General features: G+C 44.5%; 3 protein-coding genes across 6 annotated transcripts in view; 2 read left to right on the top strand and 1 right to left on the bottom strand.

Moving 5' to 3' along the window:
• The first annotated feature begins 936 nt into the window (after positions 1 to 936).
• Positions 937 to 2,561, top strand: LOC105456113 (post-GPI attachment to proteins factor 2-like). Its single transcript, XM_011699929.1, has 4 exons — positions 937 to 1,171; positions 1,489 to 1,735; positions 1,848 to 2,060; positions 2,144 to 2,561. The coding sequence occupies exons 1-4, from the start codon at positions 980 to 982 to the stop codon at positions 2,269 to 2,271; spliced, it is 780 nt and encodes a 259-aa protein (XP_011698231.1). The 5' UTR covers positions 937 to 979; the 3' UTR covers positions 2,272 to 2,561.
• LOC105456111 (L-2-hydroxyglutarate dehydrogenase, mitochondrial) lies at positions 2,407 to 7,545 on the bottom strand. 4 transcript variants are annotated; one of them, XM_011699927.1, is made up of 9 exons: positions 7,086 to 7,545; positions 5,882 to 5,993; positions 5,649 to 5,774; positions 4,825 to 5,020; positions 4,262 to 4,474; positions 3,782 to 3,973; positions 3,420 to 3,691; positions 3,075 to 3,254; positions 2,407 to 3,013 (listed from the first exon to the last, which is right to left on the bottom strand). In XM_011699927.1, the coding sequence occupies exons 3-9, from the start codon at positions 5,729 to 5,731 to the stop codon at positions 2,818 to 2,820; spliced, it is 1,332 nt and encodes a 443-aa protein (XP_011698229.1). In that variant the 5' UTR covers positions 5,732 to 5,774; positions 5,882 to 5,993; positions 7,086 to 7,545; the 3' UTR covers positions 2,407 to 2,817. The 4 variants fall into 4 exon arrangements, with proteins under 4 accessions (XP_011698229.1, XP_011698230.1, XP_011698227.1 ...); XM_011699928.1 differs by lacking the exon at positions 5,882 to 5,993; XM_011699925.1 differs by having other exon boundaries at positions 5,649 to 5,993; positions 7,086 to 7,544.
• A 6,376-nt stretch (positions 7,546 to 13,921) lies between these two features.
• Positions 13,922 to 21,068, top strand: part of LOC105456115 (E3 ubiquitin-protein ligase TRIM9) — a 90,502-nt gene continuing 83,355 nt past the window's right edge. The window contains exons 1-2 of the mRNA XM_011699930.1: positions 13,922 to 14,410; positions 17,715 to 17,990. Coding sequence (XP_011698232.1) covers positions 13,922 to 14,410; positions 17,715 to 17,990 — 765 coding nt within the window. The remainder of the gene's footprint in view (positions 14,411 to 17,714; positions 17,991 to 21,068) is intronic.

Consider the following 21,068-nt stretch of genomic DNA (forward strand, 5'->3'; position numbering starts at 1 on the left):
TTTTATGAGGCCAAATCAGCTGCTTGCAGCTGAAATCACTATATTTTGTTATCGACAGTGAAAAGTTTGCATGTTAATAAATTATTGTTCAATTTTCGCAATATCCCCCGGACCCACTTGACAATCACAAAAATTGCTTTTTTGGCTGGCCGCCTTTTCGGGACTAAACGCGTATAACAATAATAACAATGTGACATTTCTACGTCACGTTGACCGAATTGCCCAAATAAAAGATTTTCATTTTTAATAATTTTTAATGATTTTTCGTAACGCATAAATTCCATAAAAAATGTAAATTGTACTCGAAATGTCGAGTCGTTCGAAACGGTGGATAATTATTTTCAAAAGAATGGAATGTATAAAAAGAAATGTGAACTTATTCACAGCAGAAAATATGTTTTCGGAAGATTCATAATGTTGACCGCCGAAAGTCGAATTTTCAAATGGCGCTATGGCTAGAAACTTCTAGATACTCTAGAAAGAATTTTCTGTGGTCCACACACACACACACACACACACACACACACCACACACACACACACACACACACACACACACACCCACCACACTACACACGCCACACACACGCCACACACACGCCACACACACACGCCACACACACGCCACACACACGCCACACACACGCCACACACACGCCACACACACACACACACATATATATATATATATGAGGTTAAATCGATCGGCGAACCTAACCTGCTACGAATGCTACGATGTTGATCCGCTCACCGGCGGACCGGTCTCGCGAGTTCGCGTCGATCGTCGCGTACGATCGTTCCCCGCGGCCGGGGACTCGTCGTCGCGTCCAGGAACATCCGGAGGCAGCGCGCGCCGGGAGGATCGCGCGTGCCGGCCGCGGCGGCGGCCGAGAGTCACGATCGCCGCATTAACCTCATATTGTCGGCAATGATCATGCAAGTTATGACGTAAACAGATACACCGCAACTGGTTTAAAATCATGAGCAAGCTCCGATTAGGGTCAGAGTATATCCCGTTGACGGAGGACGACGCAATGTCGAAGGCCCGCCTCGTCGTGCCGTTCTCACGAGTGGCGTGGCTCACCGTGCTCCTGCCGTTCGCGGCGTTCGTCTTCTGCGTCGCCTGGTCGGTCCTCTACAACTTCGAGCACTCCACCTCCACTCATTGCCAGGTAAAAAACGGCTTGTCGATCGGGCCGAGATAAACGACGCCCGTTTCTTTCCGCGGTGACACCGGGAATTATGTCTTGCGTAACTCGATCTGAATTAAACGGCGCTTTATACGATAGGTTTCCAGAGGAGTCTTGGAAGGATTTCATTAGGTGATTTAAGCGTGTTTTTCGAAAAATGACGATGCTTCTGTACAAGTGAATTTACAAAAATTTATAATAACTTTCATACGTTACAAGATAAAATGCACCCTACAAGTTTATATAAGGCTCCTGAAAAATCATCCATTTTTTTTTCTTCTTTACATGTAATTTTCTAGGTGTACAATTTTTTACCGTCCGTCTCGGCGACCATAGGTCACTATCGGCCCCAGAGGGACGTCTGGAAGACTGCTATAGCGTTGCAGGCGATAGTGAGGACCTTGGTGTTCATGCTGTACTATCGTTATTACAAGGAGCATGTTTACAAGTGGGCGCAATATATTAGTAATATCGCGCTCGTCATGTACGCCATTGAAAATACTTCTCTGGTGACACTGAGCTTCTGGACTTCCGATGAGAATTATGGTACGCATGCACCTAAGAATTTGCATAAATATGTGTATATGAATATCGAGTGCCAGCGCGCATAAGCACAGTCTAATTAACGTGCTCTATGTTGCTCTTCTTTTTTTTACAGCATTCCATAAGATGTCTTTCATAACTTTTTTGATAACGTCGTTTGTACACATGTTCTTAGCGTATTATGTCATGAAGAGTTGCCTGAACGTTGCTAAGGGCTTGAACGATGCTTCCTTGAAGTGGAAACGTAGATCAATGATGTTGAATGTGTTATCTATATTAGTAGCCTGTTACTTCTTTTATAGACATAATAAGTATTGCGAGCCTTTAGGTGAGATGTTAATCATTTTTTCGTTAATTACACATCGCAATGCTTTGTTCTCGTTATTTTAGAGAGTCGCTATATAATTTCAGTGTATTCAATGTTCGCCCTGAGCGAATACGGAGTTGTGCTCTCAAACATGGGATACCACTTGACTGCCGCATTGGACTTTGCCACCACGCGTCTTATGATAACAGGAAACAGACTAAGAATTATCTAAAGTTTTTTAAATCAGCCTTATGTGCGTATATGTGATAATTGTTATAACCGTTGATATATTGTTATACCCCGTTTCAACTCTTTATTGTACATTACTGTACATATTTGTATTTGAAACTTTTTCAAGTATCGTATCTCCGTATTAGAAAATAATTTATTAGGTAATTTAGTTACAGTATAAATTATAACTTTTAACACGAAACGCGTAACAGACATTTAACGCCAATCGGGTGTATTCATCAGTATTTGTAGCAACACGCATACATTTTTTAGGCACTTTAATGCTAAAAAGAGCATAGAATTTTGTACATAATGATCCTTTTTGCCATTATCTCACGTCAACAAGTTGTTTCTTAAATATTTATTACTATAACAATTAAAACGTTAATGTATATAAATCGATATACACAAATATATATTTTTCGAGATACTAAATTGTTCAATAACAAAAATTATGTGGAAAACACGTGGAAAATATCTGCATTTTCTTTGGCAACCGTCGTTTTTCAACGCTTGTTGAACTTCACGTTTTATATATCAATGCATATTAAAATTTAAAGTCGCGGTCGAGTTTATCGGCAATAAATTTTGCTATCGCCATACAACTGGTTGCAGCTGGTGACGGCGCGTTTCGGCAGTGCAACACTCTGCTTCCGATCGTACCGGTGCCTCCGTCGAAAACAAAGTCGTCGACTAGCTTGCCGTCTTTATCCACTGCCTGTGCTCTTACACCTGATGGTCCTCTGTTAATCATGAGAGACTTTTATATAGATATAAATAGATGTAACGCTAAAAAATACTGACCTTTTAACATCTTGGTACGTAACTTCGGGAACAAATTTCTGAAGATCCTTCACCGCCAACGGAGGAAAAATTGATTTTATCACCTCCATGCTGCCGGGTACGAAGTATCGGATGCACAGTTTGTATAAACCAGGGAATTTTGCCATCTCTATGCAGTCTCTTACGTTTATATCAAGCCAACTGAAAAAGAAACGGTAAAAGAAATTTTAACGTCATGAAGAAGTCAATATCTTCTACATCGTGACTGCATTAATAAGATAGATATGTATTTAGATTCCTTGCGATACTTGCAAGCGCTATTCAATCTCATGATTTAAGTAATAATATTTTTATAATGATCAGTACCTATAGCCTTCTCTAGCGAACGCGAGAACAGCGTTGGGACCCAGCCAGATCTCGCCGGTCATTCTGGGTGTAAAGTGCACGCCCAGGAATGGGAATCTCGGGTCAGGCACCGGATACATATTGGTCGTGCAGAGATGCCGTTTGCTATCGTTCAGCAGAAAATACTCGCCGCGAAACGGTATTATTCGCGGACTCGCATCGCAGCCCGTCATCACCGCCAGTCGATCTGAATGTAGACCAGCGCATGTCAGCGCGTATTTCGTTGGTATGCACTTCAAGAGAGAAATTGCCATTAGATAATTAACGTGAGTTAATAACAGTACGCGTGATGAGCTACGGCTTACGCAGAAAGAGAATCTTACTCGATTTTTCGAGTGAACGGCCATGGGGGTTAGTTGACCCTTCCCTTTCGATTCCGCCATCTCCGCGAATCCGGTTACTTCGAAATTGAGAAAAATCTCGCCTCCCAATTTCCGAAAGTCCTCGGCAAAAGCTTTACACACAACCGCCCAGTCCACTATGCCAGTCCACGGCGACCACAAAGCCTTTTCTCCCTACAAACGGATTATTCACGTTTCATTATTTAAACATTACTTATGGCGTCCTAAAACTGCATTTTTACACATTAATTAATTCTTTATGTAACATACAATATAAGAATAAAATTAAAATATAAAAGATAAATTAAATTATTAAAAATAGGCTTTGATATACATATATTTTGATATATCTGATTAAAACTTGGGAGTAAATTTCTGAAATATTAACATTGCGAATTTTTTATGCAATATATTCGATATTTCTACAATATGTTCAACATGATTATTTTCTTATGTTTATACCTTGCATTTGGGTTCGTATTTTGAAATGCAGTCTTTCTCAACAATCTGTAAATCGGGCACTTTGTTCTTCGTCCCTCTATCGAAGAGGTCGTCTATCCTCTTGACTTGAACCGGATTATGGGCGACAATCAGCTTGCCGATTTTCTTATGAGGTATGTTATTCTTGCAAAAGTACTCGTACGATAGTTTCAGACCTTCCACGCAAAGTTTCGCCTGTAAACAACATCAAATCACGGTTCAAGTCATGTTTCAATGCTTTAATCATGCAAATAAATACTAATATTGAAAATATTGTAAGAATAATCAACTTCGGATTAATTTTCTCTTTTACATAAGTTGATTTGAAATTTTTTTTTATTTTGGGATCCAAGAATTAAACTTGCAGCATATTATTTCTTATGTCACTATAAGAGAGGTGATCGACTTGTATCCTGATATGGCGCTTCATTAACCGCCTCTAATCTTCATTGTTGATCTTATCGCAAGTGATATCGAACTATTAAAATAACTGCGTGCAAGAAGTCATATGTTCATTTAACGGTTTAACATAAATTACGGTTTACCTTCATGCTTCCAGGAGTGTAATAGATGCCGGCGTGTACCACGCCACTGTTGTGGCCTGTTTGATGCTTTGCTAGCTCGTTCTCCTTTTCCACGATTGCCATTTTCATTTTCGGATGCCGCATGATCATCTCGCGGGCGGTCGCGCAGCCGACGATGCCACCCCCCACGATCACCAGGTCGTACGTGGTGCATGTGCTGAAAAATGTCCGTTCATCTTTAATCGTTCCCTCTCGCATGAAGGAAAAAAAGGAGATTTATTTCCTCCTTAATTATTTATTTAAAATCTGAGCTATTTTAGGAATAGACTAGCTTCAACCGCAAGAGTATTTTTTAATGCAAATTTAAGAGATTGACGATTCATTGTCGATTATAGACAATACCCTGCAGGTGTTGTGATTAAATAATAAATTATATAAAAAGATGTGGTGTACAATCAATAATTCAGAGAATATTCTTACGTTAATGATAATTACGGAAGATTTTACGGGACGTATAGGATTCTCACACAACAGGGAGTCTGCACGCGACGGGGATGTAATCCGTGCATGTACAGATATACACGCCCGTCAAACTTCCTCCGTGTAGTAGAGTAACAAGCTGCAGCTTCCCGAAGTACGTGAGATGTTTATTAATCCGCGGCTAAAGAGCTTATTATCACAGGCGTTTCGCCGGTGGTTTGGACAAGAACTTAACTGCAGTTTCGCGCTGGATTAAATGGACGCTCGTTATTAAATGCTGTCATTCCGCGGGACTTTACCGGGGGAGAACGTTATTCGGGATGTCACGGTGTGTGAAAACCTTACAAAGAGACCGATATATATACCTTGCGGTGGATTGGCGACGACATAAATAATTCAGCTGCGGTGCAGCTCTCCTGGTCAGAGACGCTATCACGTTCGTTGCCATCGCGTCGGATTCGTGGTCACCTCAGATTTGGATCGCACGCTGTCTACGGGAAAGCATCACGATAGGGATCGAACAATTAGTTTTCCCACATCGACGCCATAAGTCAGATAATTGCGTATTTAAAGTGTCATTTTAATCTAAACGACTAACGTCCAATTTCATGATCTCTCCTTCTCTCTCTGTCTCTTTCTTTTTTTTTACCCCACGACGATTCGTTACTGATGATAATCCAGTTCTCGATAAATCGAAATTTCCGTACGATCTGCAAAAAAAATTAATTATAAGAATTGCGTAGTCATACTTTATAAAGCAGGCATTGCGAAATCAATTACGAAGCGATTTTTTTTATCTCTAGGTAATACACTCAAAGAAAAATAAAATTGCAGTGAAGGAAAAATAAAATTACACCTAAAAAGAAATTGAAATTATTAATTTTAAATTATTTTTTTCTTATCCATCGATCACGAAAATCATGCAACATATGTGCATCGTAAAAAAATAATCGTGCACCATAAAGATAATTTTGGAGCGAGTTTCTTATCACAAAGTAATATATATTTCAAGAGGCACTCGTAAAATAAATATTCTCAAATTATTTCTTTCCTCTATCCCGGCTCTTCACAAACTATACTTTATTCATTTACACGTGAACACGCAAAAATCGATATAGGGTAACTGTCCCTATTAATGTGCCCTGAACCTATTAGTGTGCTTTTATATTTAAATAAGTCATAAAAGTAAACTGGTACAAATATATAGACAAAGTATTTTTTTATTAAGTTAAAGTATTAACTTTATAGAAAAAAAATACTTTGTCTCTTTATTTGTACCAGTTTATTTTTATGACTTATTTAAATATAAAAGCACACTAATAGGTACAGGGCACACTAATAGGGACAGTTACCCTATAGCGTGATACAAATGTAAACATATGCATCGTGCGGTGCGGCAAAATAATTCAATCGTGCACTATAAAGTTAATTTTGAAGAAAGTTTACTTGTCTCAAAGCGATGTACTCCCTAAGAAGCACTCGACGTAGAAGAAAGTTTTCGAATTTCTTCCCTCTTTTTTTTTACAAACTATTATTTTATTCATCCACACGTGGAGCACGTGACGACTGTCGATTGCGTAACCGGTGCGGCGTAACGAAAACACAGCAATGCATACATACGCGATATACTCGTGCGACGATCGCAGGCTAATAATTTGCACGCACCGTAAAGAGAGAGTCTAATCTAAGGCTCGGAGAATTAAAACGCGTTATCAGGGTTATCACGGATGTATCGAAAAAGAAAGAGAGAGGCGCCTGAATCAACGAGCAGCTGAGAGAGAACGTCAAATTCAGATACTCACATGCCATGGTTACTCTCGGAGCGTAAGTACACTAAGTAGGCGAAGTTATCACGAGGGCCATCGCCCAGATGTTATCACGTACTCCCAGCGACCGCGAACCCGCGGTGTCGGTGCACCTCGCGACGCGTCCCCGTAAAACGCGCCGTCGAGCAGCTGTGAGCGAACGATTATGTTTCACGCTGCAATCAACAATGAGCTAGAAACACCCGATTCAGTGACGGCGACAGAGACTAGACCTGGGCTCCGATCGGCGGACGATCGATAATGTATAATTAATCGGCGATCAGCAATCCACGAAACCGCGGGAGTAATCACGCGTAACTCTTCTCGTAGCCGGGGAGTCACGTCGTTACGTCGACTATTAATCATAAAAGTGCAATCGTTTTCCCGATTGATAATAATTGACTCTTTAATTATGATCGGTTATTAATTTATAAGCTCCGCTGCTTTTCATTATTCACAAAGCTGGTGATTACTGATTACTGAATAATTGTAATCATTAATTATTGTCTTATGCATTTCCCCCTCCCTCCCCCTCTTTCTCTCGCTCGCTCTCTCTCTCTCTGGCATTTTATATCAGAGAGGATCCTCTCTGTTTTATATATCTAAATATAACACGAATATATATGTTTCAGTTCGGTCTTTTCGGTGATTGGAAGGCATATTTCGCGTTTATTGAATTCATTTTGCATTCTCTTTTGTACTTTCTCGAGGAAGGTAATTCAGACTGATTGTGAATTTAACATTCAATCTGAGGTGGACGAGCCTGAGCTCTTGACAGCTCTTGAAGGTTAGGCTTCTCGTTTCTAATTTCTTTACCAACACTACGAGTCGGTAAGGTCGGCGTTCGGTAAGTGGCGCCATCACGCGGCGCCTCGACGCAACGTTTCGATGCATTTCGGTCGAAATTTTCAAAGCGCCTCTCCGCGTCGTCCGCGCCGCGTTCGCGTTCGCGAGTTGCGTAAAAAAAATGCATAAATAATTGCATATCCGCGCAAATAACGCGCGTTTGGTACTTCCGGTCGCGTCTTCGTCGCGTAGCACGGACACGTAGTTAAGGAAACGGTCAAGTTGGAGCTACGAGAATATATGTAAGTCTCTATCGCAATCTCTCTCTGCGTTCTTCCACGGCGCGGCGGCCGTTCCCCTCCCTCTCGGCGTCGTTTCTCGAACGAGATATTACGCGCGTGTGTTTCTTCAATTCTGGATACAGCCGCAAATACAAAAGGCACAAAAAGATATGCGCGCGGCTGAAAGGGAACAGTTGCCGCTCCGACATTATTGCAATAATCGCAACCGCGAATCGTGAATGTACACGAATTAAATGATAATTGTATTAACTTAATCTCGCCGCGATAAGCTAAGCTAACCGTAGACACGTTCTCGGAGACGTAAATCTAATCGCAAACGCGACCCGCTTAACTCTCAGATTAGCCCGCGGTAGAAATAAGTGAAGAGAGTCAGAAATAGTTATTTCGAAACTGATATAATATTCGCAGTCGACTGGCTTGTACGTATTTACATCATCAAACTCGTCATTGGGTAAAAACGAGAGCACGAGCCACCGGCAGTACGTGCGCAGATCGCCATGTTGAATTCGAAACGCGATAATTTCGTATCGCGAAACCTCGAAAGGCTTCTAAGATTTTACAGATATGGAACGCAATGATCGTGCATGAGTTTATCGCCAAAGTCACGATGTTAAACGCGGAGAATACGCAGGCATTAGAATTATCGCGTACATACTCGCGCGCTCGAGCGATCGAGGCCGCCGTGGTTTCGAAACGCGCTTTTTTTCCCGAGGTGACAAATGACCGTGTCGGCAAGCCGCGGCGAGCGTCGTTTCCCTCGGTAAACTGCGCGCTTACGGCGGCCCCGCGTGAAAATTAATTAACGTGCTAATAGCCGCCGTTATAGGCGCGTCATCGACGATTGCTTTCCTCCAGCTTTGCACGATACTTTTCCTTATCGCATTCTGCGTTACAGTTGTCAAACTCTCAAATAACATTTCTGATATATTAACGATGCCGTTCGAAATTATATATAGTTATAAAGCAACACTGCGACATCCGGAACTTCTCTCCGTGCCGCGGATTTTATACTTTCCATTAATATAACTAACGTACTGCAGTTTCGCTGAAAAATTCTTATTTTCTAAAAGTGCAGATTGCAGTAATTTTATTAGAAATGTCGGTACATGTCGGACTAATAAATAAATTAATTAAAAGGTATAATTTTGTAGTGAAAAAATCTTTATTTTCTAAAACGACACACGGAAAGAATAATTTTGCTGGATCCAGATAAAAAAATAATTTTTGTTGAATAATTTTGTTCAAAATAATTTTGTTGGAAAGTCAAAATGATTGATAGAATATTAAAACGTTTTATAGCAATGCCTATCATTTTTAACTTTTCAACAAAATTATTTTGACTATTGAACAAAAATTATTTTTAAATCTGTATTCAATAAAATTTTTTTTTAGACCTTTCAACGAAATCGTTTTTTCCGTTCACAATTTAATACATCTTTTCTTTCTTTTCTGGTGCTCCTTCTAATCTTTTTTTAAAGTCTTTTTCATGCGTCTTTTGCATACGCCTCTAACGCTTGTAATTTTTAATTATTGCAATTACAAAATATATATTTCATATCATATTAATATTTATAAATGAAATATGTATAATTATAAAACGATACATGTTATACATCTCCGAAGACTATCTGAAAGTAAACTCTCGAATAACATTTCTAATGAAAAAAACGAAAAAAAATTGGAACACCGCAAGTCGAATTATTTTCAATTTCTACTGAAAATCGCAACCAAGAAACGTTCCATATATACTTCTTACTACGTTAATGATGTCTTTTTAACGGCGCTCGGACCTCTCGAAGTCGGTACGCTCGACTCGACTTGACCTCGTAACATACGAGTTGTCGTTACACGTAGTATCGAAAGAAACGGAGGACGACGACGACGACGGAGCGACACGGTAGATATTGTTTCGCCGAGGTTTCTCGCGGATGATAAATGACCGTGTCCACGTTTCTCGGTTCCTCGCCGTACGGCGGGACGTATGGACGCGTACGAAGTCGGACGGTCGAATGGTCGAAGAGTAATTGGCAGTTACGCGCGGCGGACGTAATCCAATTTATCATTCGGCGAAGGAAACGGGGTAATATCTCCGCGGGAGAGATAATACGTGGGACGCGCGCGTTATGCTTAACACCGCGAAAGGGATATTATACGCGCAGCGAAAATTTCCCCGTCGCGCCCGCATTACAGACTCGTATACACCTATAAGGACCGTGCACGTGCGTCCGCGCGACGTTTTGCTGCGCGAGCGGGATTCGGTTCGCTAAAAAAAAAAAAAAAGAGCCTTCAGCCTCAATCGTGCAACAGCTCGAGGGTTATTACCGGCCAAGTAGGTTTATTAAAGAAAAATCGATACCCACCGAGTTAACTAAGAAATGATTGTGGACCGAACGGATCATTTCTACATAGCGCAACGGGAGAAAACAAGCCGCGTGTACATGCATTACCGGCAGTATATCGTTACTTGCATATCGCGCGCATTAATATTTCATCGTTTCTAAATTGTAACCCGTATGCACTTTCTAAGCAACGCCCGCTAATCCCGCCATCCATAATCCGTATATTTATATATACGTAGGGTATCAGGAGCATTATTTTCAAGGCGCGGGCACACGCGCGCGCGCGTGGGCCGAGCGGAGAGATATAAATAAACGATCGCTTAATAGCGCTGGCACGGTGCCCGGTAAACAATTTCGATGCCGCGCGGTGATCCGTGCGGTGGCGGTTTCGCGATATTAGCGGTAAGTTTCGTTATTCCCGTTTCGCGGATGGGCATATCCCCCGCTCTCTCCGCGCCGCGCCGGGGCGAGCGAGCGGGTGCATTACGCGAGCGAAGCTTTAACGATAGAATTTCCCCCCTCGCGCGGGGGTCGTTCACCCGTGTTGCGAGCGAACGCGAATCCGACGGTTTTTGATTAAGAAAGAGAGAACTTTCGGTCGGAGGGGGGGGAGGGGGAAAGGGAAGTTTCGCGTTAAAACGCGGGTAATCGCGCGCCGGCTGTACCGCATGCGGATCGTGTCGCACCTGGCTGCCTGTATTATATCGCGCCCGGATCTAGGATCCCTGCCCTTTCCAACCCTCCACCCATTGTCCCGTTTCTCAGCCTCTCTCTCTCTCCCCCCCTCCCCTCCTTCCCGCAGAACCGGAATTCTCTCACGCATCTCTCGCCGCGCGGCAACGAAGAACTGGCTCTGTCTTTCCGTTTTATTATCTCGTACGTCAGAGATACTCCTGTCGCGACGTCGCGAGACGAGTATTGTCGCGAAGTTACTTGCGGCCTGTAAGAAGTTATCGCCGCGGATATATTCCCCGCAAGTGCTTCCAGCCTCCGCTTGTAAGACAATTTCAACGGTAACGTCTTCGTTGAAGTGAGAATGTCTTAACTTTTATTCAAATAACCGCTTTCCCTCTCCTCGAAGGAAACGACGAGGTTTTCCCTTGTAACGATTATCCGCAATCTAAACTTTTCGTAATTAGATATTGAAATGTTTTGAAGGTATATATACTTTTAGAGATACGCGAAGATCAATATAAGAAGAGAATTCCATCCAATTCTCCCTCCCAAGCGAGTGAATATCCAAAATTACAAAATTTAATTAATATACACTTCAGCGTCAGCTGTGGATATATAATTAGTAAATGTTTCCCCGGGCATTTATAAATTCGCTTCGGACGAAGTCTTCGCGTGCGCTCGATTCTCGAATGGCCTCGATGTAAGTGCCTCACGTAGGCGCGTCCCTGAAATATGCGCTCAGAGCGTGAAACCGGTTCCATATGGCGAGTATAATTTCACAATAACATATTTGTGCGAAAATAAAACTTACGATAGAAAGAAAGGGATTCGCGTTGGGGATGAGAGCGAAATGGAAATATTTACCACGTTTAAAGATCTGAAAACGGCATTATTTATATATACGTGTACTTTATTTCAGAAAAAATTTATGTACACATACATATGATAAGTGATTCTACATAAACTAATTCCGTTGAAAAAGTGCACTCCGTTGTGAAAAGTGCCAATAATCGATAGCATACTATAATTAGTTATAATACTATTCTAACAATAAGAGTATATGTTTACAAAGTACAAAGTATAAGCCTGTAGAATATTTCTCTTCTTCTACATGGAACAGAAGATGATTAACAGATTAGTATTGAATTGAAAACAATCTTGTTAATGCAATACGTTTTACTCTTGTTTTAACAAAACAAGTATTTAATTCTTACGGTTATTGAATTAACAAGATAATTTTCAATTAAGACTGCTTATACGCGCGTCACCTTTTTTCCGTACGTTGTTCAAAGGAATTGTTTTTTTAACCTTATCTATTTTTCGCTGCTTGACTTTCTTGGCGCGGAGTCTTCGATTTTGATTTATATGTAAAACGAACGGGGGGGTCTCTTAAACGGGGTTGTATGTAAGATACGGAAAATACGTGATGCAACGCTGAAACAAGTTTGGGAACCTCTGCCTTATGTACTACGTATACCTCTCGAGTTCCCCCCCGCGCGATCACGCTCCTGAGCGTGCGTGGCCGCGGTGCGCGACGGTTCTTTGACTCGGTGCCGGGAGTCAGTCAACCCGGTGACGGCTTACAGGCTGCGTGTTGCTGGTCCCTGCCAAGAGCGTGCTCCTCGGCGCTCACGAGTTTCGAGCCGAGACGCCGCGTCGCGTGTGCGTACGTGTGTAAAATCATCAGATATATCATTCATGCGTGCGCGGTGCGTATCTATACTGTGTCGTAAGCCGACGCGATCCAACTACTCCGACCAGTCGGATTAAAACTCCGTTAGTGCTTTCGAACACGGGACGTCGTCGGGCACGTGAGGAAACACGACGACACGAGGGGACGGCGGGCGCGCTTGCTACGAAAATGCAAAGAGCCCGCGATGCGCGCGGTCGACAGGTGACACGTACCCGCTGAAACGTGGAAGAGGCTACGTTCCGCTCCGCTGTTTCGTGAAGTGCGTATATAGTGCGTTCCGCCCCGCGTACGCGATGCATCGCCAACGAGCGCGCCGGTGAGCGGACCCGAGGGATTTTTTTTTCGGCGCGATCGATACAACACTCGGGATCGTCGCGCGTGTTCCGCGCGCGCGATTGTGGGATTCGGTTTGGATTTACAGCTTGCCGGCACGCTGACGATGAAATCAGGAATCGGGCGCGATCTCTGAATCGAGATCGATATATAATATCGACGAGTTTTGAGCTCTTCCTCGGCGTGCTTCGAAGCCTTTCTCATTCGTTCCACGTCGAGAGCAAAGGCACGCCGATTTATGTTCCATGACAATCAACAGTTTTGAAGAGGATCTGCAGGACCGCTCTGTTATTCGACTATATAAAAAAAAAGTTCGACCTTCGGAAGCGTCGCGGTTTACGAGAAACGCTTTCCGATAGACCGTTCTTCGAGGAGAGACCCTCGCGGGTACCATTTTCCGCGAACGAATACGGAATAGTCCGCGGGAAGGTGCAGCGACGAATCTCGAGTACTCCGCGCGTTTCTGCGTTCTACCATACTCTGGCGTAAAGTGCATCTCGATCTCGGCGGTGATCGGTGAGAGGAGATCGACGGGGACCCTCGACGCCGCCGCATCCGCCACGTCGTCGTCCGCGCCATCCTGAAGGAATCCTGCAGACCCGAACGAAGCGATCCGAGGCGCTGCCGCGGCTCGAGAAGATCCACGAGGAATTGTCCACGGACCCCAGAACGACCGCCAGACGACGTACCGCCGGTGCATCCGCGATGGAGGACGAGCTGCGCTGTCCCTGCTGCAAGGAGCTGTTCGTGGAGCCGGTGCTGTTGCCCTGCTGGCACGCGCTGTGCCTGGCCTGCGCGGTAAATCTGCAGGCGCCGCCGGACTCGCCGCCGGAGTCCACCGTCGACTCGTCCAACGCGCCCGGCTCCGATCAGGAGGCCGACAAGCTGTCGATCCTGTCGGAGACCGACTCCGGCGTGGTTTGCAGCAGCACGTCCACGAGCTCGCGGCCGGGCAGCTACGTCGGCACCCCGGGTAACGGCGGCTTCCCGCCGTCCGGCGGTACCCTCTGCCTCTCGTGCCCGGTCTGCCAGAAGACCGTCTACTTCGACGAGGGCGGCGCCCACAATCTGCCCAAGTACCGCGCGATGCAGCATATCGTCGACAAGTACCAGGAGTCGCGGAATTCACGGCTGCAGTGCCAGATGTGCGAGGGGGAGCCGCGCGACGCGACCGTCGCGTGCGAGCAGTGCGAGGTTAGCGCGACGCGCCTGTATACCTATGATTGCATAAATCGGGATACGGTCGCGGGATTTGGATAAACAGGAGCTAGTATGAGGGAACGATATATACGCGCGCGGCTACATGTAAAGCGACATAGCAGATTGTCGCACCGCATGCGTGATTTTCCCCGAAACGCATTTGATTAGCGAGATTAAGGATTTGACGATTAAATGGAGCCGAATGAGAAAGCTATGATGCGAAAGCAATGGCAGGACGCATAAAATCGAGAGTTTGAGTAATAAAAGTAAAATAGTCGCTCGAGTTAGGGTAGAGGAGTAATTGGAATTGTTGGCACATTAATATTGATTTAATCCTTCGTTTGCGAGCGTTGCCGTATATATGTCTATAATTGAAATCGAGAACTTTGTAGGAATAGCACAGGATAAAGTTTTAAAAATTCTATTAAAAATTGCTCGTTAGCTGTGACATTTTATTTTATTTTGTTTAATGGAGAAATAAATTTCTCGACACAGTATGTCGAGTATAATTGTGAATTATTTCTATTTAATTTTTTGGAAATTTTGAAACAGATGTTTTATATGTTGTGCAGCATTAACAAATTTTGAATTGTTCTTGTACAGTGGATTTTATTAATACTTCAAAGTTAAGCAACTCATAGAAATTATGATAGCTGAATTAAAAAAAAAAACAATGCCACACAGAAAGAACGATTTTGGAAGGTAAAAAAAATTGGAGCTGAAAATAATTTTATTGAAAACGCAAAAATGATAAGCGTTGCTGTAAAACATTTTGATATTCTAGCAATTAGTTTGAATTTTCAACAAAATTATTTTGATGGTCCAACAAGAATTATCTTCAGATCTGTAACCAGCAAAATTTTCAGACCTTCCAGCAAAATCGTTCTTTCCGTGTAATAACTATGATTAATAACCTGCTTTCATATAAATATATAATTGACATGAGCGACTTATGAAAAGGAACGCCCGATAATTTCATCTCCTTTGTCGACTCTCTTTTACATTTCTTTTCTTCTCGCGTTTGCACGAGTTTTCTCTACTTGTAAGTTCTACGAATGTGCACGTGTATATATAGGAGCATCTGTACTCTCGGATCAAATAGAAGGTCACATAGTGCAATATCCGTGCGAGCTTTTCATTATTTTCATTTTTCCGCTTTCGGTTCTGTAGAAAGCTTTCGTCTTCTCAGCCGGAAAAAGGAAAGGAAGAAAGAGTCTCTGTGACACTCATCTCGGCTTTGTGCTTAAAAATGTATACACAAGCGAATCAGCCGGTCCGAATAAGTCGTAGAGTATTATTAGAAATGAAACTTGGGAAATTTTTTTTTTAATTAAAATCTGAAGAAAAAGATAAATTTACAGTGATCGAACGGACGGTCGTCGAAAGTGTTATTTTTCACAATTATCGTGCTCTAGTGCACTTCATTTCGTCGCGATGTAGAACGTGCTGCTGCTTTTACCGAATGCGATGTTGTTTCCCGCCGGGAGGATAATGCCTAATCCGTCTCTTGTCGTTTTTCTCCTCTGATATTTCTATCCCGACGCCCTTTGATTCGATCGTTCTCTCTTGCCGCGGAAACTTCTGCCGCGCCGTGAGAGATCGGCAACGGGAGAAGTTCCCAAGGCTACCATTCTTAACGACCGCGGCATCAGCCGTGTTTATTTCTCTTGTGTGCTTTCCTCATCCAGAGGCTCGTTAACTCCCCCTCGTTCTTCCTCGAAGTCCACTTCATAACTTTTCTCTTCGCCGTACTATAAGCGCACTAGAGGCCCGCGCACTCGGCTACAAGAGCTCCCCCCCTCCTGTCCTCCGCCCGCCGTCTATATCTTTATCGGCATTAATATCGAGCATCTCATGGGCGTGTCGTGTCTGAAAGACAGAAATTTCGCTGGTCGAAGCGCGTCAAGTACGAGGGACAGGTCCTGGTGCGAGAGGGAGTCGCGATGAATTTGTTCACTTAACTCCCGCGACAGATGTTCTCTTGCTAATTTCAACAGTCGAACAGATGTGTTAAACATCACGGTTGCAGTGTTTATGAGAAGAGATATTTCAATCTCGCCTTTAGCTCTTCTGAATGAAATGCAATAAGATAACAACGGTATTTCGAATACATTGCCTCCGATTTGTCGAACGTGAAAGTGTAATTACGCGCGCGTGCGTATCTAAATTATTATAATTGTATATTTGTATATGTCTAAAATTATAAATATCTCTCACAATTTATTATCGCGTCAACAATCTTATTTGTTTCTTTTATAGAAACTTTTATAGAACTTTCATTCTTAAAAAATAAATTTTTAAATATTTTTTTTATCACAACATAATTTTGAATTAATTTTCTTAATTTTAATCAAACAGGGAACGATGGTTTCTGAACGATTGTCAGTTCGCGCGACTTGTTGGCACAATATATTCACGCAAATCGTCGCCACGTTGCATTCACACTCTGACAAAGAGAACGATTTTATATTGTTCGGTGTTCTGTTTGAAAAGATCGAGTTACCGCGCTTCGGAGTGCCGCGTCGCATGAAATATCTCGTTGCGCGACAACGTTGTATGCACGCCAATCGCACATCCTCTCGTCTCGCCTCGTCTCTTGCTCGCTTTCCTCCGAAGTGTTAAATTTCATTTTCGGCCCTCTCGTGGCGGTCTCCCTCCGGTATACCGCGTTGCGAGACAAGTGGCGGATATTTTTTCTGTGATTTTACACTCGCGTCCGTCGCGCCGGTTCGCTCGCTCCTCGTTGCGCGGGGAGGAAAAAGAGAGAGAGAGAATCGATGGCGCCTGCAATTTCATTCGTTGCCGGCAACATTTCCGCGCGACGACAATACCTCGGCTATCGATAATCGAAATGATATTATTTCCGAGAAGAAAATACCGAGCGAAACGAGGAATATTTGATGGCGCCGAACGATATCGCAAAAATTCCTCCGAGAAAGAAAGTACTCTTGAAATTAATGATCATTGACAAGTTCGGTCTACACTCATTGTCAGTACAAGTTCGACAAAGTAGAATGTATTTGATGCCTGACGTAACTAAAAAAATTTTATCGACGCCGTATATCTTTGCACATTTATTATTTAATGAAAATGCAGTAAAAAAAAAAATAAAAGGAGAACAATTCAAACGCTGCAAAAATTTTATTGATATTTTTTATAGCGACAACTTTTCTCTAGAGACTCTAGATATCCATTTAAGTAAAAATCGATGTGTTGAAAGTGAACATTGCCCGTTCTCTCTAGCATTTTAATATTTCTATAGAGAAGTATTACTCAAATTCGACGATTCCCCTTTCAGGTTTTATACTGCGACGCCTGCAGGGAGTCCTGCCATCCGAAGAGGGGCCCGTTGGCGGCCCACAACCTGGGACCACCGAGAGGCAGCTGGCAATCAAGTGGGAGCAAGGGATCTCGGCCCGAGGGCACGCCGATCTGCAACGATCACAATGGCGAAGCGGTGACCCTCTACTGCGCCCTTTGCAAGATCGCGATATGCGCCCTGTGTCTTCGCGATCGTCACGCCGCGCATCCTCACGACGTTCTGCCGTTGGCCGCTGCATGCAAAGCGCAAAAGGTGAGTGATCTTGAACGATTTTCACCAACATGCCATTTTCAACACGCGTGAAATTTCTACTATCTAATACACGATTAACAAAAATAGTGATACATTCGATCAATAATTAGATCAAAAGACGGTCCCTTCTGAAGATTATAGGTAGAAGTAAGAAAAAGAAATACGAAAATTGCAAGAGAGATAGGATACAAAGATCAGGTAATTCGGATTACCGATGTCAGATCCGGAGTCAGTTTAGTGCTTTTGCAGTATACGCGACACGGTACTGGAATCGAAATCTCAAGCGATTAACGCCGGGTATATCGCGTCCAGGTGGTTGCACCGGGGACATTTGGGGCCAGTGGGATGTAGATTTTATATATACTAAAGAATGACGCGCGCGAGCGCTGTGTGGCCGGAATACGCGGCGCGAATAATATATGTATATTTGATGATGAACTCCGGCGCGCGTAATTTATGCGCCTAGCCGCACGGGCAAAATCCGAAAATAATGGATGATGCGGTGCCAAGCCCGTTAACACGACCAATAATTGAGTTTCAATCTACTACTCCCCCCCCCCTCGCCAACCACTCCGCTCGTACACTGTACGCACTTCGACGCGCGCTCGGAACGCGTATAGTTTTGCGCCCGCGAAATCTCCCCCCGTTGTTCTCCTATCGCCACATTTTGCATGCCGCGGGATCTCGCGTTTCTATGCGCGAGTCATTAGCGGGATCGACGATGAAAAATACATTGCCGTTCTGCTATAATCAATCATATGCGTATTTGCGCGTATATTTGCGTATCCCCCTCCCCCCCCTCCAATCCCCCCGCTCGTTGAAATTGGAGCATAGCTATATATACGCTATAAAATAGGTATATCATAATACAGTTGATTGTAATCAGATGTTAATATAATTGCACGATTAGATATATCATTCCGCGTAATTGAAGTCGTTATACATTTCCAAACTTTTGCGTATATGAAATTATATACACTGCAGGATATTATACATGTAATCTCTCTCGTATTTCTATATCGCTCTCTATATCGCGATATCGTTCAGTATAAGAATACATCCGCTTTATCGGAGAGACGTATGTTTCGTAACGCCACACAATAGATACGACTTTACGACGCGACGCAGCGTATTAGCGCGGAGCCGTGCTATCGCACTTTTCGTACTTCAAAGCGCCACCGAGCGCGCTTATCGCCGTTCCTCCGCCGTTGTATCGTCTCCCTGCCGCGAGATAACCGCCCGCGCAAATTGCGTACCGACGGCGAAATTGCGGCCTCCTCGCGACGATATATCGCCTTTGTACGCGCGTCCCGTCTGCACGCAGTCTGCTCTCCCTGGTGGGAATGCAACGGACGGGACCTCGTACCAGAGCGGACAGCGTGGCCGCGCGCGGAAACGGCACGATATACTCGGGGATACGTCCCCGATCGACAGCTGGTTTCGATATCGCGTGTCCCGCGCGGGTGGTGCCAGTCCATACACCGCCACCACCCCCTTTTCTGTGCGCTACACACGTTGCCTATCCGTCGCACGTTTCGCCCTCTCTCTCTCTCTCTCTCTCTCTCTCTCTCTCTCTCTCTCTCTCTCTCTCTCTAACCAGGCCGGCCGGTCTGGACGCCGACACCTGGTCACTTCTTGACATATGGAGGCCGTTCGCGCGCGCGCGCGCGCGGCCGCGCGTTGGTCCCATCATCCGCCGGGAATCACTTCCTCCGCGATTAATCTGATAAATTGCCCGCACGGCCCAGTCAAAACCGCCTGACTCCAGCAATTCCGTAATTGATTGCCGTCGGACGGGCGAGCGGCCGGGTGGGTGCGTGGACGCGCGCTCGCTTTTGTTTGCCACTCATTGTACATCTCGAGACGGCCTCGGTGCGTTAAGATCGATGGAGTTCGTCTCCCCCGCGCTCGCGCGCGCGTCTTTCAAGGAAATCGCCACGTTTACGACGCCTCTAATCGTCGACATCCAGCCGTGGCGTGTACATGCTAATCGCGTATAGGTATCGGCCGGCGAGTCGATCGCGAACGACGGGCTCGGCAAACGAGAACGGCAAATCGCTTCGGGGATTCGCAATCGTTTTCGCATGCACTCCTGTGTCTACCGTGTAAATACCGCAATTTCAAAAAGCAATTGTGCTACAGCTCCGTATATACTCACCGATATCCGCGTGATATTTGCTTCTTTTCCATTGTTTCGCCGAACGCGGCTAGACAATATCGATCGCTCCGGTGACGCATCGCGCCGCGGAATCGCGTGTTTTACGTAATTGTAAATAATCCGATTATTTGTCAATCACGTCGTTAAGCATTTTTATTTTTTCGATTAGTCGGTACACAATTTAGCCGAATAGCGTCTTCTGAATAATGCATCTCGCCGGGAGGGGGACGTTTATCGAGGTCCGTGCGCGGAGGGGGCGAGGAGGGAGCCCGCTGAAAGTGCAGTCGCGATAAAGTAATTTGCAACAGGCTCGTTTATCAGCGGGGGCTGCGAAGATACCCGGCGCGGGGTCGCGCGCGGTCCCGATCGTAGCGGCCTATACCCGGGTGCGGGTCGCAATCATGTCACGCCGCGCGATCCGCTCCACGACGCGAAACGGTTATGTCGCGTTTTGACACGTAATCATCCGTCACTTTGTCTTCTCTATTTCTCTCTCTCCCTTCGCGCCCCAAACCCCCGCTCGTCGCTCCTATTTGCGCCGCGCTATTGCTTCACGCACGTGTGTATCGGAGTTTGCGCGCCAACGATGCCCCGGCCATTATTACACATTAATGTTGACGTACGAGGTAATACTCGCGTGTTGCACCCGATATTTCGGTAATTAGTCTGCCTGCTCGTCGGCTAATCACGGGAATGCCGCGTGCATGTGCGGCACGGCGTGTTCGTGTCTGCAATCGCGATAATGCGATCCGGCCGATCCGGGCCGGGCGTACGTGCGTAAGCAGCACTTGTCGGACTTGAGAGATGCAAATAGTAGGAAATAATCTGCGTCTAATCAGCCGTGCGTTCTTTCGGTGCACGCGCGCGTTAAAAGAGTTATTTTCCGCGGTGCCCGCGGTTTATAGCCGGTGCTCCGTGCT

The sequence above is a fragment of the Wasmannia auropunctata genome, unplaced genomic scaffold (assembly GCF_000956235.1).
Source record: "Wasmannia auropunctata unplaced genomic scaffold, wasmannia.A_1.0 LD335767.1, whole genome shotgun sequence".
Classification (NCBI taxonomy): Eukaryota; Metazoa; Arthropoda; class Insecta; order Hymenoptera; family Formicidae; genus Wasmannia; species Wasmannia auropunctata.

What these genes read in the sequence shown, in the direction of transcription:
- LOC105456113 (XM_011699929.1), top strand. Translation starts at nt 980, where the DNA reads ATGAGCAAGCTCCGATTAGGGTCAGAGTATATCCCGTTGACGGAGGAC. An exon ending in CCACCTCCACTCATTGCCAG is followed by an intron (nt 1,172 to 1,488) that starts GTAAAAAACGGC and finishes GTAATTTTCTAG; the next exon opens with GTGTACAATTTTTTACCGTC. An exon ending in GACTTCCGATGAGAATTATG is followed by an intron (nt 1,736 to 1,847) that starts GTACGCATGCAC and finishes TTTTTTTTACAG; the next exon opens with CATTCCATAAGATGTCTTTC.
- LOC105456111 (XM_011699928.1), bottom strand. Translation starts at nt 5,731, where the DNA reads ATGGCAACGAACGTGATAGCGTCTCTGACCAGGAGAGCTGCACCGCAG. An exon ending in CGTCGCCAATCCACCGCAAG is followed by an intron (nt 5,021 to 5,648) that starts GTATATATATCG and finishes GACATTTTTCAG; the next exon opens with CACATGCACCACGTACGACC. An exon ending in CCGTTCACTCGAAAAATCGA is followed by an intron (nt 3,692 to 3,781) that starts GTAAGATTCTCT and finishes TCTCTCTTGAAG; the next exon opens with TGCATACCAACGAAATACGC.